Source organism: Narcine bancroftii, chromosome 2, assembly GCF_036971445.1.
Source record: "Narcine bancroftii isolate sNarBan1 chromosome 2, sNarBan1.hap1, whole genome shotgun sequence".
Classification (NCBI taxonomy): domain Eukaryota; kingdom Metazoa; phylum Chordata; class Chondrichthyes; order Torpediniformes; family Narcinidae; genus Narcine; species Narcine bancroftii.
Window position 1 is genome coordinate 227,404,387 of NC_091470.1, and position 18,204 is coordinate 227,422,590.

Below are 18,204 nucleotides of genomic sequence, written 5' to 3' on the forward strand. Positions count from 1 at the left end.
TACTGCCTGATTCTAATTTTGAGGAATATGTACTTTCAATACCAAAAAAGGGATATATATCTGATTTGTATTGTATTTTACAAGAAAGTAAAAAAGATTGGGATAAAGATAAGTTGAAATGGGAAAAAGATTTAGGTTTTACAATAGCTGAAGAAGCCTGGATGGAAATTTGCCAGAATAGTATTCGGAAATTGATTAATGCTAGATTAGCGATGATTAATTATAATTTTATACATCAGTTATATTTAACACTGGAGAAACTAAAAAAGTTTGGCCTTAGTAAGTCGGATTGCTGTTTTCGTTGTGATCAGACGGCTAATACTTTTTTGCACACTGTTTGGCTTTGTGATCGATTGCAACAGTTTTGGAAAGGTATTCAATCTATACTTAATAGTTTATATAATATCTGCCTTGTATTAGATCCTGATATATTTTTATTAGAGAATATGCAATCACTAATTGATTTAGGTTTAAAGGATTATCAGATTTCCTTTATCTATTTAGCTTTAGCTGTGGCCAAGAAATGTATAGCACTTACTTGGAAAGACAGAAATATATTAACTTTAGATAGGTGGCATTTGGAGATGAAATCCTGTTTGACCATGGAAAGGATATCTTTTTCAATTCAGGATTGGATGTCTTTTTATAGGTTAAAGTGGACTCCGTTTGTTAAATATATGCATTTAAGTTTGCTTTAAATATGTTTTTAAGTGTGATATTTTAGTATTGATAACTTTTTTTTGTTAGTATCTTTACTTGTTATGTTTTATCTTTTTTTTGTAAGTGGGCTTTTTTTTCTTATATATAATATTGTTCACTTTATTAACTCTTCACTCTTTATTTTGGGGGGGTTAGACTAATTTTAAGTTAGGTTATTAATGTTGTATAATAATTATAGGGGGGGGTTAGTTTATTTAGTTTACCGATGTGGTACTGTAATTTTATTATCTTACTTTTATTCTTTTTAAATGTAATCTATTTTATTCATATTATAAAATCTTAAAGTTTAAAAAAAAAGAGAATGGTAGGTGTCTGGAACTGGCTGCGAGTAGAAGTGGTGGAAGCAGATACAACAGTGGCATTTGAGGTTTCTAGCCAGACACATGAACATGAAGGGGACAGAGGGATATCTATCAGGTGCAAGCAGCAGATTTTTAGTTTGGTTGGACATTGCGTTCAGCACAGACATAGGCTGAAGGTTCTGTACCTGTGCTGTACTGTTTTAAGATCTACAACTTAAATTGTGCAAATTTCAGAGATGAAATTACAATTATTCCACAAGGAGAATAAGCTTTTTAAATTTATAGAAAGTTCAGGAAGCACTCAACTGATCATGAAATCTTAAGAATTAAATCTAAAGCTGACAAGCAAAGCAATCCAATCACTTTCCTATCAAGTAACGGAGAAATCTCATATTAATAGCATTAACAAGTGAAATAATAAGAGCTTGATGTACAGCTTCTTGCCAGGCTAAAATGTGGTAATTATAAAACTCTTGAAAATCTGACTCACGCTCATCAGAGACTGATTACAACATAGAACTTAAATTGTAAATACTTGTGGTACATTCCTACTTCATTCCTCAAATCATTAGCTTCCATTCCTGTTCTTCTCCAAGCCCTTTGACCAGTGAGTTAGAAATCAACAAAAGAAGCTGAGAATTTGACAGGATTCAACAATCGAACCATCATCAAAAAATTGAATTCAAATGACTTAGAAACTTTAAATGTAGTTGACCTCCCAATCAGTTAGTGCTGGCATCAATCTGGTTTGGATTAATGGAGACAACACAAGTGTCATGTTTCCTTGCTTTAGCTTCGGTGTTTCTTGGTCAATGCTTTCTTTCTAGACAGTTCTTTCTAACTTTTTACCTCTCCTACAAGGCAGAGTAGAAAAAAATTTCCAATTTCTTCTGCACAAGGATACATCAAACAAGTTGGCATTTGACATACTTTAATGTATACAACAAACCAAACCACAGTTCAATTCCTTGCTCATGACCAACACAGCAAACATCTGTCATCAGAACCACAAATTCTAAGGCACAAAATTTCATTTCAATATAAAGTTCTGATTAAGTAAAGCAACTTCAGTGACATTACATTTGTATGCCATTTATTGTGGAAAGTCAAAAGGGCTTGGGGTAAAAACCTAGCAAAGGAAAAGTTAAAGATCAAACAGTTCCAAGTTAAATTTCAAATCTGTCCATCTGGAAACGGCTGCTGTGTATCTACAACTAGCTTTAGTTTCATGGATTGAGGAGAATACTCTCCTGGTCTTAAAAAATATATATTTTATAGTGCTGAGATTTCAGATTCTTCTGAATATCAGATTTTTTTTTTTTTACAAAATGCAAGCAGCTAAATTTTATATTCTTCAATCTAACTGAATGTTTGGCCAGGTTGTTGAATGTGATCTTCTTTGCCTTGGCTTCGTGGACGAAGATTTATGGAGGGGTAATGTCCACATCAGCTGCAGGCTCGTTTGTGGCTGACAAGTCCGATGCGGGACAGGCAGACACGGTTGCAGCGGTTGCAAGGGAAAATTGGTTGGTTGGGGTTGGGTGTTGGGTTTTTCCTCCTTTGTCTTTTGTCAGTGAGGTGGGCTCTGCGGTCTTCTTCAAAGGAGGTTGCTGCCCGCCGAACTGTGAGGCGCCAAGATGCACGGTTTGAGGCGATATCAGCCCACTGGCGGTGGTCAATGTGGCAGGCACCAAGAGATTTCTTTAGACCTGAAATGTCATTCTCAGAGTAACTCCCCCCCCTCCCCCCCAAGCTCTGTTGAGGGTTCAAATTTAACTCAAAATCCTGCTACAGCACTTTTAAAAAATATATTCATCACAACACATTACAAATTTAAAGCTGGAAAACCTAAGCAAACTCAAGACTCAAGGCAACTTGGTTCCCCCAATCTGAATGAAGACCTCAACATCCACCATTCCTTTGCTTAAATGGCTAGCAGTCAAGTTAACAGGTCAAAAGCATAATCTTTGTCCTTCTCATTACAAAGTCCATTCCAACCTACAAATCTCCACATCTTGCTAGACCCAATTCTGATCTCATGCCTGTCCCTGATTTTCTTCACTCGTAGTCATTTCAACAGCCTCGACTCCAAGCTAGAATTGCAACACTGTCTCCTTTTCCTCCAACGAGATGGCCCTTAAAAAGCTTTTACTCATCTTTTCTAATGTCTCCTATACAACCTGGGTCAAACTTAGTTTCCTTTGATGTCCTTGTTAAAGTCACTGCATTCAACCTTATCTACAATTCTCTAATCAGATCATCAAGGTACAATTGTTCACAGCTTACCTTAAATAGTGTAGGTCAGAGATTTCTTTCATACAAAGCCAACAGAACTCACAACCACATACAGCACAAGTCATATGATTACAGCTTCCATCATTCATTTTTATTATGTATGCTGCACATCGTGGACAAGGTTTAATGTCATCTGCTACAAAAAATGAATTACATTGCATTAATAAACATAACTGGCAAGATGGTAACAATTCAAATTATACAGTTGTATAACCAGAATTACATCACTTATTTTTCATGGTTTTTTTTCAGTAATGGTCCACAGAAATTTTTTATATTTATTTAATAATATAATCCTTGATGCTACACTTTTTTCATTAAATGAGGCTTTAGGATAAGGTCACAGCCAATTTCAAAACTGAAGATTATTATAGAACAAGCTAGCTCTGAATAGGCTGGAAATTAATTATAAAATAAATTACTGCACCATGAACAGTACATAGTGTATAATTACCAATAAATGTGCATCCATGATCTAGCATTTTATCTACAAAGGGCAAGTCAGATCCTTCAGTGGGTTTTGCTATGTGAAGGAAACAAATGCACACTGCCTCTTTGCAGCTGGACAACAATAAAGATTATGTGGCTGCATTTGAACTGCTCTTGAAACCTTGCTTAGATCAGTTAAACAAGCCAGGTATTACAAAAACTTGGGTCCAAAAATTAGAAATATTAATTTCAACAAAAAAAGACAAAAAGTAGAACTGATATACTATATGGAACATTGGCACAAGCAGTACAGACATGTTTAAAAGTAGGATGAAATGAACGAAGAAAAGCATGTGCGCACATCAACACCATCATGAACATTAGTCTTAAATGGCCCATTTTCATGTTGTCAAATTCTGTGTTAATTGTTAATAGATACCCACTGACATGCACTGCATCATACAGTATTAACCTTTGGCTCAATGAAAGATTGAGCTATTGCAAAACAAACGAAGCCAGTATTTTTTTTTGTGGTTCTAATAACTTTATGAGAATCTTCCCATCTACAATTAATACACAACTGGATTTGATGAAGATCAGAAATCTGCAGATAATGTGGCATGGTTGATTAGTTTAATGCATTTAGCTGAAAAGAGGGGAGATTTGAGTGTTGCAGTGGCTTTAGATGGAGAAAAAGCATTTGATAGATTAGAATGGGATTTCCTCTAAGCTTTTGGAAAAATGTGAGTTAGGATCAATATTTCTAGATTGGGTTAAAATGTTATATCAAGAATCCTAGTGTAAAATTAGTGATTAATAGTCAAGTTTCAGCCACTTTTCAGTTAATTAAATCAAGTAGACAAGGTTTCCCATTGTCACCAGCCTCATTTATTTTAGCAATTGAACCTGCAGCTGAATTAATACAACAGGATTCAAAGATAATGGGTATTAAGATAAATCAGGAAGAAAACAAAATTGCATTTATTTAACAGATCCTTTAAATTCCTTGCACCAGCTTAAAGTTAGATTAAAAGAATATGGAGATGTATTTGGTTATAAAATCAATTGGGGGGGGGGGGAAAAAAGTGAAATTGTGCCCTTAGTAAATGGGGATTATATACAATGTAAGAGAGCAATTGATTTTTTATGGCCAGAAGCTAGAATAAAATATTTATATATTAATGTGGAACCAGAATTTTAAAGATTATTTAAATGAGTGGGAAAGGAAGGTTGAGAATCACTGCCCGAAACCCAATTGTTACTGAAATATATATCGAGAAAAATTGTCATTGGCCCATTTCTTTTGGAGTTATGAAACCGTGTACATAACGAGTCAATGAGGTACGATTAAAACAGTGGTTTTCAAACTTTATTTCCACCCACATACCACCTGAAGCAATCTTTTACTAATCACAGAGCACCTACGGCATAGGGAATATTTCAAGTGGTATATGAGTGGAAAGAAAAAGGTTGAGAACCACTGCATTAGAATAAATTGTGTTAAGATTAATGTTTTTCCTAGAATACAATATATTTTTCAATTGTTTGCAATTGCAATTCCCTAAGAAATTAAAAGTTTGTGTTAGGAAATTTTTATGGAAAGGGAAAATGGCAAGGGATTCTTTGGAAAAAATGTGGAAGTAGGATTTAGGAGGTTTGTAGCTCTGCAATTTTATGAACTATTATAAAGCAGCCCAGTTGAATGTATGACTTCGATAAAATACTAGCTTGGGTAAATACTGAATTTAGTAAAATAGGGGACACATAATTCAACACTAAGATGGGAAGTAGATTTAAATAAGCAGATAGACGAGCGCAATTGGATTGAGTTGTATAGAGAAAGTATGAAAACCACAATAAATGTGTTGATAGAATAGAATTTTATTCATTAGTTATATTTGACTCCACAAAAACTAAATAAATTGAATCAGACTTTCTCAGGATTGGTGCTTCAGATATGGACAGGAAGTTAGTACATTTCTGCATTCTACTTGGTAGCATCCCAAGGTTAAATTGTTTTGGTGCGAAAATGAATAATGGGAGTTAAAATCCTACGCAATCCAATGTTATTTTTATTGGGTGATATTAGAGGGGTTAAACCTAAATTAAAATTAAATATCAAGTAAAGTTTGTTCAAATTGCTTTGGCAATAGCTAAAAAAATATATTGCTATAACTTGGAAGTCTGATACAGAATGGAGAGATAGCATGTAGAAGTTCGAAGTTGTATACCACTTGAGAAAATTACTTACAATTTAAGAGATAAATATCATATATTTTGGAAAATATGGAGCCCATATTTACAAACTGAGGGTATGAATATTTAAATGAATCTCAGACATTCCCTTTCTCCTAAAGGCCTCTGTATATTAGAAGACTTATTGTAAAGAGTGTTCCTGTTGAATTTTTGCTTTGTAGAGGGAAAGAGGGGGAGGGTAGGGGGGTTCTTTCTCTTTTATTCTTTTCTTTTTCTTATATACACCACGTATTACTCTAAAATACGTGAACCTTTTGCGGTTTTAAATTTATAAATAAATTTAAAGAATCTTCTCATCCACCCTTTGCACTACTCCTCCATTTTCAAATATTATGAACTCAATGTTTCCAGATCGGCTCTATCAAAGAGATATTTGATCATCCAAATCATAAGGAATTACTTGGACCACCCACCAAGGGCTGGTGGGTGGTTGTGCAATGACATCAATCTTTTAAATTCCACAAATTAAAACTTTCGATATGATTCACACATGTAGTCATTCAACAAATAGATTTGAAATTCTCATAACCAATTAGATCATGATTATAAAATCTACAAATGGGAGAACGTTAAAATGTATACAATTTGTGATTTCACCCAAATTTATAAACTTAATGCTGGAAACCATAAAATACATTGTGGTCTTTACCTGTGGAACGAGATGGTAAAATTTGATTGACCAGAAGGCTGTTTATTTCAGGTAGCCCCTTTCTGCCTGTAATCTCATCCTGAACATATCTGCGAAGTGTCCAGTTTTCTGTAGCTGCTGCACCAGATTCTTGACTGTAGCTGATTGATGAAGAACGCATCGTTCTTAATCGTAAACTCTGTGTTCTCTGTTGACGTGCTGCATCACAAGTCTGATTTGGATGCCATATTTGCTTGCAGTGGTAACAGAACTCCGTGCCACATCCTTCCCGGGCACAAGTGAGTTTTGGACAGCTGGCACAGCCAAATGCTATCACCGCATAACTGCAATAATACATTAAAAAATTAATTGTATAATTTAATGTAGACTAGACACCAAAATCCTGACTCTAAACAAATCATGCACCTCCTGAAAATTTCTCAGTCTCAGATACTGCACTCATTCAGCAGTCATACAAACTTCCAGATTCCAAATTACCAAATTCTCAAAATTACTGCAAATGTGCTCTAATATTACGCCTGACATCAGTAATACATTACTCATTTGAATACTGTGTCACTCACGTGAACAGATTGAGCACCTTATTTTATAAGCCAAACTTATACTGTCCTACTGTTATACAGTAGCATAACGCAAAGTATTTGCTATTATAGCAGCATCTTATTCATGCTTCTCCAAATTCCTGCCGATAGGACAAATAATTGAGGTGATAGATGAATAGCATTAATTCAAAACAAGATCAAATTCTCTTAATTGCCTGCACTGAATTAAAATTTGTATTATCAAATACTAAAACTCAACCACAAAAGGTTCTCAAAATAGTCCCAAGAGGAGCCACACAAGAGTGATTCTTTAAATGCAAATCATTAAGCAGGAAATGCGAGCCTAATATTGTTAAACACTTAAGTGACTGTATGATAGATATGCTTGCCAGTCAAAAATTGGTTGGTTGAGGTGTGTATCTGAAATTTTTAAAAGGATTGCGAGTACACAATTGATTTAACTGGAGAATCCATCGATAGACAGCATGGTGGCCAACAATCTCAGATTTTATTGTTAGGCTAGGATCTTAGAGTTATTTCAAATATGTTGATCATTGAGAAGTCTGATACCATTTTTAAATTGTGTTGATCAAAGAAAATCATCATTTTAGGAGATCCTTTGCTTTGCAAAACAAATGCAAAAGTAAAAGAGCAAGCATGGAAACAACTCTGCACAATATCTTCATGCAGGAAACAGCATCATGATGCAAAACGGGCTCTGTAGATAAAACCTGATGTTGGAAATTTACAACTACACTGTAAAGTATGCAGCAATACAAATACTGTATATAGAGTTTCCAGCAAGATTTTATCAAAATATGATAATGTCACTTGCTCACTAAAGGTTTGTAATCTTCTTTCCATTACAAAGCTTTAGGTTAGTTATATGGCTAAAAATCAAGGAAATGCAATGAAATTTGCCACATGCAGGTAATCAGGAATATACAAGAACATAAAACCAATAAGCAACAGTTATGCTACAGAGTTCCACTTGGGGAAATAGATTTCATTTCCAGTAATTACATATTATCCAATGCACTTCCTGATTTTCATAAAGGTATTACTTCATGAAGCCAAAAACGAAAATACCAACATGCTTACTATAACTACATTTGACAAAGATAATCACATAAATGCAAAGCATTTCAAAGGATGACAAAGTGATGTAAAATAATTTTTTTAAACTTCTGGAAGTACAAATAAAAGATGCAGTGCATACAATAGATTTTTAATTTTTTTTAACCTATGTTAAGGATTTGAAAAAAACATGTTTATGCAAAAGTGAAATGAGGGATTGATTTATCCTTCAGCAATCGATGAACTAACAATCTTCCAAAATAATTCAATGAATTTCACAGTAATGCAAATCACATCCTCTGACTGTGCCAAACAGTGTTCCTGTATAACATGTCAAAATTACAGTTTAAGTATATAACTGAATAGTGTTTCCTCTTCACAAATTAAATCAAACTGCCATTCATGTCTACCAAGTGCCATTACATTTGGACTCAGCAACAATGCATCACTTCGGTAATGAAATAACATCCATGCCACTGATGATGTTTTGATAGATATGCTTTTGGAAGATAAATTGGGGAAGATAAATTGGGAAAGACGGGTCTGGAAAAGGACAAACTCAAGCTCCATTTTGGAAGATGGCCTGATCAAAGCCCTGTGGTTCATGCAAGAGGAGAGAACTGGCTGTCTAATGTTTCACTTGGAATAAGATAAACAGAAAGGAACTCTGTGGTGATCAGAATGAAAGAGGTTATCATCTGGAGAACCCTGAAGGGGCAAGTTTTGTCAGCAAGACACTGAAGTGGCTGATTAAAAAGGAACAACAAATCTCTCTGCAAACCTACAAAGTACCTTCCTGAGCAGTAACCATTTACCTTTCAAGCACCAAAGCCTGGTGAACTTTATATATGTTAAATTCTGTGCACAGTAGAAGAATTGCCTGCAACCAGTGAACTTGGAGGAATGAGAAGTGAGATTGGACTGTGAACCAAAGAACTTTTCTGAATTTGCACACAGATTACATACAGTGCACTTAGAATTAGAAGGGGGTTAAGTTAGGTTAGTTAAGTCAATAGTAATAAGTTAAAGTGTGATGCCATTTTCATGTTTAAAGATAATTAAAAGCAACCTTTGTTTCCTAGTTACCTGGCAGCATTTCAGACTCCCGGAGGGAGTGTCGGCCCCCCCAGAAGGAGCAATGCAGAGTGAATACCTGTACAGGTAGACCCTAACTTATGATAATTTCATCTTACGATGCGAGTCGCGGAACCAAAACTCATAAGTAGGAGTCTACCTGTATCTCCTTTCCATGAGCTCCCAACCCTCTTCCCTCTCATTCAAAGAACTACCTTCCCCTCTCCCTCATCACTTCAGGTTTTCCTTTTCTGTCCTCCCACCCATATCCATCTCTTGTCTGTGGGCCTGTGCTGCTCTCCCATCCCCACCCCACCATTTTATTCAGACACCTACCTGCTTTTTGCTTTAACCTTGACAAAGGGCCCAGGCCCAAAACATTGGTTACACATCTACATAAGGAGCGCAGTATGACCTGCTGCAGCACTTTTGTGTACTGAACTACAATCACAGCATCTGCAGACTTTGTTCAACTACATTTTATTTTGGTTGGCTGAATTGCAGGATTCGCAATCATACAAAAGGTGAAACAATTTGGTTATATAAAATCTGTTTTATTGTAACTTGTGAAAACATTTTATGCAAGCTTCAAATATATTTTATTAATTTCAGGAAAAAAGATTCTTGCAATGTGGCTTGAATTCATTGAAATACAACCAGAGAAGAACATCTGTAATCTTTCAAGCAATCTAATTAGCAAGCTACTAACTACTCTTTGCAACTAGCTTACACAAGTTAAACTGATTGGGCTTTGTTACATGCTACTCAAATCAATGCAATTCAATTTAACCCATTAGGCTTTTCATTGCATCCTACAAATCAAAATGACTAGGCTGCTTAGTAAGTGGATTGGTCTACAACAAGCTTTTTAAAAAAAGAATCTGGACTGATCTTTCAATGCAAAAAAAACCTTAAAAGTTGAAGACATGAAATATAGTTGTGAAGAGTGAACAGATAGGAGGTAGAATCTTAATAACAGCCTTGCAGATATTAGCAATTCTGTTAATTAAAGGAAATTCTTGTATTTCTCTCAAAATATCTTCAGGTTTTAAAATGAGTTTATCTAAGAACAATAGAATAAAGAACTTTTAGATAAGAATATTGCTGAAAGGTACTATTTGATTTTAGCAAGGTCTTTGACAAGGTCCTGCATGATAGGAGAGTCCAGAAGGTCCGATCGCACAGGATCTTGGGTAAGCTGACCAACTGGATGCTGCATTAGCTTGATGGAGTCAGAAAGCAACAGTGAAAGATTGCTATTCAATCTGGAGTCTTGTCCAGTGGTGTGCTATACAGATCTGTGCTGGATCCATTGCTGTTTGTCATCTATTTTAACAACTGGATGACAATGCAAGCATGGTTAGCAAGTTTGTGAATGATATAGTGGACAGTGAAGGTGTCATTTGGGGCATCAGTTGCTCCGATGGGCAAGTGGCTAAGGTGAAGGTCTGTGGTCAGGAGCTTGTATGAGGGGCAGCCAGAGCCAAAAATAAGGAGGGGTGCTGACTTTTTCACAGGATATATTAAAAAAAAGTGATTTCAAGGGCAAAAAATGGGTGGGTCAACTTTTACACTGGATCAACTATTACATATGACTACATATACGTAGTCATATTCCATCTGCCAGAAAATGAAGGCTCGTTATTCAAGTTATCCAAAACTAGTTTAACAGACACATTGTAGAGAGATTTTTTAGAACCGTTTAACCATACCCTTGGACAACTGCTTTTAAAATAGTCTCTCTGGTAAAAATTGTAAATAAAATGGGTCCCAGCCTTTGAGACCAAGCTTTGCAGCATGAATCAATGGGTATGGAACAAGACTGCTACTGTTATTATTTTGAAAAAGCATCACTGTAGCAATTAAACTGTGCACATGAAACTTAAGGATCAGCTCTAGAATTAGAGTCAGAATTATTAGATTGTTTCAAACTGAATTTTCCTTTACTACTGAAACCATACCTTTGTCCAGTTAAAACTTTTCAGCCACTGAGCATCTTCAGTGCATATTTAACAGTACACCTTTCAGTGGGCAACACAAGCAATTTTTTCATCACCATCCCCTACCAAATTTTTTGAAGGCAACACAAAATCAACCCATTCTCAAATCTTATAAGAAAATATTCACTCAGAAAAAAACTGCAAGGTCAGGTAGGCTCGAACGGTTTTTCATATTTCAAATTTGAATGTTCAAGTCGATAAAGTTGTCATACATGGAGAGAGTGTTTTTGATTGGTGAGTTCCAGATTTCAAATCTTCCAGTTGGCGTGGTATATTTGTAACTCTTTTAGCCGAAGGTCCATCATTATAACAATCTAATAAAGTGTTTAATGCTGTACAGCTTAGAAACATGCAAATGCACATTTAATTATTTTGGCAAAGGGGAATATGCAAAACTTCTGAATGAAAATGCTTTACAACTGACAATAGTCAAAAACCTACAAGGAATATTCGGTGACACTTCAAAATGAAAGATGACAGGAGCACTTACTTCTCTTTCAAGCTTAACAATCAAAATAGTTTTTCCTTACCCACAATCTGGAGCAGGGCACCATCTGCAGTCTGGATCTGCCACCAACCAACGGCGTAGCATAAATTCCTCATATTTTTCCATCAGCAAATCATCATTTAAAATCAACTGGATATCGTGGGGATTGAATTTCTCAGTACACTCTGGACAGCTGATGTTAACCCTACTTTCAGAGATTTCAATGCGCAAGTATTGCCGCAAGCAGTCTCCACATGATCTATGGTGGCAAGTCATAATATCTGGGAATTTGTCCTTAGATTGTCGCAAAAGGCACAGAGGGCATTCCAGAAAGTCTCCACTTTGCTTGTCAGTGGATACAGCCCCATCTTCAGAAGAGCCACAGGTTGACAATATAGAGTTCTTGTCATTACAAAGTTCTGAATGAATGCTTTCAATACTTGCAATTCCATCAACTCTTCCATTTTGGTCCTTGGACTTTTGCTTTGACTCTTTTTTCCTTCGGAAAAAAGAGCCGAGTGAAAGGCGGCGTTTCTTTGGTGCCTTTTTAACTGAAGGTAAACTGACTGAGGACGCAGAGGACTGCAGATCACGCTCTGAGTCTACTTGTTGATTGCGATGCAAACTCATTTCTCTTCTACCGTGCTTACAAAGGTTCCAAATACTTGTTATAAAGCAGTGTTCTCCAAAGCTCTAATCCATCTTCTATAATTTTCTAATTTTTCCAATAGAGCTACGCTTGGGAGATCAGGAGGCAGATAAGTAGAATAATTGTTCCAAGAACTTCTGTAAAGAAAAAGAGACACGATAATTAAAGTCTTTATACTTCGAGCTACAGATGGTATTGCTTTTTTTTTTAAAAAAAACAGCATACAATTTGTTTAGCATTGCTTGTCACTAACTTTCATATTTTAAACAAATATTCTTTTAAAATTTACATGCCCTATCTGGTGATACCAAGCTATCAAATCCCAGTTTAATATTAATAAACAAGAGGGACTACTACAAGCAACAGAACCAATATTTTAACTATGGCAAATAATTTCCTCTTTAGATTGACTTTTAATACGTGGAATCATAAAATTCTTCTGGCAGAGGGAGCAGCTCACCTGACCCATCAAGACTATTCCAGATCATATACTTTACATAAAAATGCTTTACATTGCATTCAGTTTGTATCTTTCGTCCAAACAGATAAATAACAGATGAAATTTTGTTTGTAGAGAAATTTGAAGTGATACATGTTGACATAAAGGAAGGAGAGTCAGGATAAAATGGCAATGTTCTAAAAGCTGTGGATCTGGATGTGGAAATATACATCTGCAGTATTCTTTGGCAGTGACAGAGCCTGTTGAGACAGTGGCTGATATTAAAGCATATTGGATCATGGGTCCCCTCAACCATTTTTACCCCAGCAACCTTAGCTTTCCCAAATTAATTTTGAAGTTGAAATCGCCTACACCATTCTGATACACATTTTCTTACACTCTATAAACTTTAATTTAAAATTTAGAGGTCAAGAACTGGACAAAATGCCATAGCTGTGGCCTATCCGATGGTTCATAAGGGCTCAATCTAACTTCCCTTCATGTCTCGATGAAGCCCATGGTCCAACATACTTTTCTAACCATGTTCTCAAATGCCCAGCCACTTTTAAAGATTTGGTGCATTTAGACCCTGACTTACAACCTATGTGACTTATGATCATCCACACACAATATCTAATTTTTTTTTTTAATTACGTGGGTTAAGTTGAATTTCACAAACTAATACAAGGATACAGGGCATGTAAGAGCCAAAAATGTGAGTACTTAGCTTGTTAGTCAGCATTCCAGGATCCTGGAGCTGAGCACATGTGCAAGTCGTCAGTAGACACATGCACAGTTAAGGATGTAATTTCAATATCATCTGAGCACTTAACTCCCACACATCTGCCAACCAAACCCCAATACTCAAACCCACCAAAGACTCGCACATGCACATAGGAATCAAGATGGCTGTGCTCAGTGCCAGGGTGCCAACTAACAAGTTAATCATGGACCAGAATGTGGAAAGATTTACCAAGCTTGATCGACAAATTCAGGAAGCTTTAAATTGTAATCTTTAAATGTACGATGAGAAAAAGATTTAATTAATAAGTTTGCTTTAAGACTTCAGTACTCTGCGGTTGCGGGCACAATTCCAACTTGTGTCCATTTCGCGATATGTCCAATTCTTCAGTCCCCATTACAGACACAAGTAGGGGAGTACCTGAACACCAATATCACTCTGCCCCTGCATCTCCTTTGGGACCATACCACTTCACTTTTACTGACCTTTGAGGAGTCACGTGATGGAGTAGTGGGCGGTAGGAGAATACCAGCCCTTTCCAGAAAAGAAGAAATAAAGTGAAGAAAACAAAGTTCAAGAAACACAAAACACAACAAATAAAGAAAACAAATGTGGAGAAAAGAAAGAAAATGGCACCCAAGAAGGAAAAAGTAAAAACAACAGGGGGGGGGGGGGGGGGAAGAAGAAAAGATGCCAGAGGAGAAAGGAGAAGGCCTTACCTGCATGAAGAAACAGGAAGCCATCATGAAGAGCCCGCTCCCCAAGGTTGGTGACAACCCCGCAGAGACGCGACTTCCCGACCGCTGGACTGCAAAAATGGCTCTCGGAGCCAAACAGAAGTGCGCAATGTGCACACTAAGGAAAAAGAAAGCACCGACGGGAGGGGGGCCCAGCTGAGGAGCGAACTAACACAGTGCGACCAGCTGAGGGATGCCCGACACCAGGGCTCTCAGCTGGAAGAGGAGGAAAGTGACAGGAAAGGGAGTGATAGGAAAGAAGAACAGCAACAGGAAGCCCAACAGAGGACTAGGCCAGAGGAAGAGGACCAACAGCAAGAAGCCATGCAAACAAACGCCCAGTAAAGTGGGGCAAGCAACTCAACAAGAAAGTCAGAAGAGACACAGATACAAGGAAGAGAAGTAGAAGACACAAACACAGGTGGAGACACAGAAGAGGAAAAAGACCATGCTCTGCACAGAGGAATAGAAGGTAAAATAGATGGACAGTATATAGATTTTTTTAAATTTCAAGAACAAATGAGACCATTAAAAGAATGGTTGACATTAGAATTTAGTGAAAAGTACAGAAGAAAAAGTGAGTAGAATAGAGCTGGTCATGACAGAAATAGGGAAAAGATTAGAAAATGTGGAAAAACGAGAAACAGCTGTAGAAATGGAAGTGAATGACTTAAGAAGAAAATTGGAAGAAAGTGACAAAAAAGTTAAAGAAACACAGGAGTTGTTAGCTCAGAAGATGGATATAATGGAAAATTATAGCAGGCGAAACAACAAAGATAGTGGGCCTAAAGGAAGATGAAGGCGGCACAAATATGAAAGAATTTATAAAAGAATGGATCCCAAAGGTCCTGGGAATGCCAGAACTATAGGAAGGAATGGAAATAGAAAGGGCAAACAGAACACTAGCCCTGAAACCACCGACACAACAAAAACCTAGATCCATTTTAGTAAAATTTCTGAGATACACAAGAGATATTTTTTGGAAGACTGTAGATACACAAGGGAATATATTGATAGGAGGGGATTTTATCCTTAATTTGGTCCCAAAGTTGGATAAAACTGGACAAAAGACTAGCAAAAAGAATAAAGTGGCCAAATTTATGGTTAAATCAATGCAGGAAATTAAACTTATGGATATATGGAGGAGGCAGCACCCAAGGGAGAAGGAATACTCATTCGAGTAGGCATAAAACATACTCAAGGATTGATATGTTTTTGTTGTCAGCCCATATTCAAGGGAGAGTTAGGAAAACTGAATATAAAGCTAGATTGATATCTGATCACTCACCCGATATTAGCAATAGAACTGGAGGACATCCCACCAAGAACATATAGATGGAGGTTAAACTCCATTCTACTTAAAAGACAGGAATTTAGAAAATTTATTGAACGCCAAATTAAAATGTACTTTGAAATAAATACGGAATCAGTGAAAGACAAATTTATATTGTGGGATGCAATGAAAGCCTTCATTAGAGGGCAGATAATAAGTTACGTAACTAAGATGAAAAAGGACTACACTCAGGAAATAGAACAGCTGGAAAGGGAGATAGTAAGTACAAAAAAAGGACTAGCAACAAGGGAAAATACAACAAAAAGAAGAGAATTGGCGGACAAAAAAATAAAATACGAAACATTACAAACGTATAAGGTGGAGAAGAACATAATGAAAATAAAGCAAAAGTATTATGAACTAGGAGAAAAAACACAAAATATTAGCCTGGCAACTTAAAACAGAACAAGCTAAAAGAACGGTATTGGCATTAAGGAAAAAGGACAAATTACTTATACTGACCTTCATTCTTCATGCCAATGTTCAATTTAGGAATATCTGTACAAAATTTTATTTATCACTTAACAGCCTATTCTTTCAACTTGCATTCTTCTATAACCTATTTTGATTCTCCTCATTATTTACCATTCTTCCAAGTTTTGTGCCAGTTAGAAATATTACCCTGCATGACCATGACCAAGTATCAAAAATAAATGGCCCAGTAACAAAATCAAGGAGAAAAATTCTGGCATTTTTCCATCTGCAAAATAACAGTTTACCACCAAACTGTTTTTGCCATTATCAGAATCAGAATTTATTGTCATGAGCAAGTCAGGAAATTTGGTGTTTTGCAGCAGCGTCATTTTACGAATCATCTTAAAACACTAATATACAAAAAAATTTAAAATGTTAGAACGCAATAAGTAAGGCGGTGTCTTTGGTTCATCGATCATTCAGGAATCTAATGGCAGCAGGGAAGAAGCTATAGTGCTGTTGAGTGCTTGTCTTTATGGTTCTGTACTTCCTTCCTGATGATAGCAGAGTGAAGAGGGCATGGCCTGAGTGATGGGGATCTGAGGACATTGGCTGCTTTTTTAAAAAAGCCATATTATTCCTGCTGTAATGAGCACTAAAATCTGAAGGGGATGATGTGTGCCTACATTTTAAAACTGTATAGAGGAGAACTTCCAGACCAAAATTCACAGCTTCATCTGCCTCTACTGGGAAGAGATATACAAGTCATGGAACCTCTGGGCCAACAAACATACTCATGACATTTTTTTTTAAACTAACTGCAGAACTTGGGGGAAGTTTACGACAAGGAATCTCCTCATCCATCTCCACCAAGAGGCAGGAAAGGTATTCTAATTCAGTGCAGATTCTGTTCATTAAGAGGTGCAATAGTCTTGGTCATCATGCAATGACTTCAAGAAAATATAGGAGGCAGCAAACATTTTTACTCAACAGAAGAGAGTGGGATTGCACCAATCCTCCTCACCAATGCTCACCTTCAATAAGCTTCAGCTTAACTCAAGAAGATTCAATGAAGTGTACAAGATACTGGGCAAAACATCTGTGAAACAAAACTCTACTTCCAATCTACCTCCAACAGCACAAGTTTCCCCTTTCTCAAGCCTTGGTTTGGCAATTCAAGTACCCAAGAACAGTGAATGCTGCAGAAAATAGCAAACATAGCCAGGCTATCATGCATTTTAGCTTCCCACCATTGCTCAATTCCATGCAAGGTGCTGTCTCAAAAGAAGATAGCCATCATAAAAAGGATCTCATCTCCCTTGTCACAACCTCTTCTCATTGTTGCCTTCAGGCAGAAGGTATAGAAGCCTGTAAACCAGCAACTCTAGGTTCAAGAACAATTTAGTTCCAACAGTTATCACTCTTGAATATTCCTTTAATACACTAATCAAAGATTGCTCTGCACTATTGCAAGTCACTTTTTATACACCAAGATTAGTGTGAATTTATTCTCTTTTAATTTAATTAGCTTACTATTGTAGTTTTTCTTTACAAGTCCCTATTTGCCTGAAGCAAGAATTTCAGTGCAAATGTACAACGGGCAAGACAAACTAATCATCACCAACTAAATGATCATTGGTACTTTATAACTACCCTGTATTTGAAAATAGATGCTCTTTAGCTCATTCAAATTAACCAGAAAATACAGAGATTTCAGGACAAGGGGCATTTAGAATTGCTTTTAAGTCACATAGAAAAAGTAGAATTCTGAAAATTTCATGTTAATAGTTAATACCAAAAGAACTCTAAACTCCAAAGGGTGAAATCAAAGCACCCATTTCATTTTAGCCAACATCACACCAAAAACCTTTCAATTTGTTCAATTGTCCAATTTAAGTTTAAAAAACTGTCTGCAAAATTTGAAATCCACCACAGAGATGATGGGTTTTGTTTAGAATTAAATATATTTAAGTACTACGTGAAAATGAGAAAATAAATAAAGAATCTGAAGGCATGATTTCATTATTTGGCCTTTGGCACAATAAAGTTGCTTTCAACT

General features: G+C 36.3%; 1 protein-coding gene across 6 annotated transcripts in view; it reads right to left on the bottom strand.

Annotated features, from left to right (window-relative positions):
* rnf19a (ring finger protein 19A, RBR E3 ubiquitin protein ligase) overlaps positions 1-18,204 on the bottom strand; it is an 81,811-nt gene that overhangs the window by 25,595 nt on the left and 38,012 nt on the right. For 5 of the 6 annotated variants that reach the window (XM_069920427.1, XM_069920431.1, XM_069920428.1 and 2 more), the window contains 3 exons: positions 11,875-12,617; positions 6,652-6,974; positions 3,309-3,453 (listed from right to left, as the gene is read on the bottom strand). In XM_069920427.1, the coding sequence (XP_069776528.1) occupies positions 3,309-3,453; positions 6,652-6,974; positions 11,875-12,461 (1,055 nt within the window). In that variant the 5' untranslated portion in view covers positions 12,462-12,617. The remainder of the gene's footprint in view (positions 1-3,308; positions 3,454-6,651; positions 6,975-11,874; positions 12,618-18,204) is intronic. The other variant, XM_069920433.1, reaches the window with a different exon arrangement.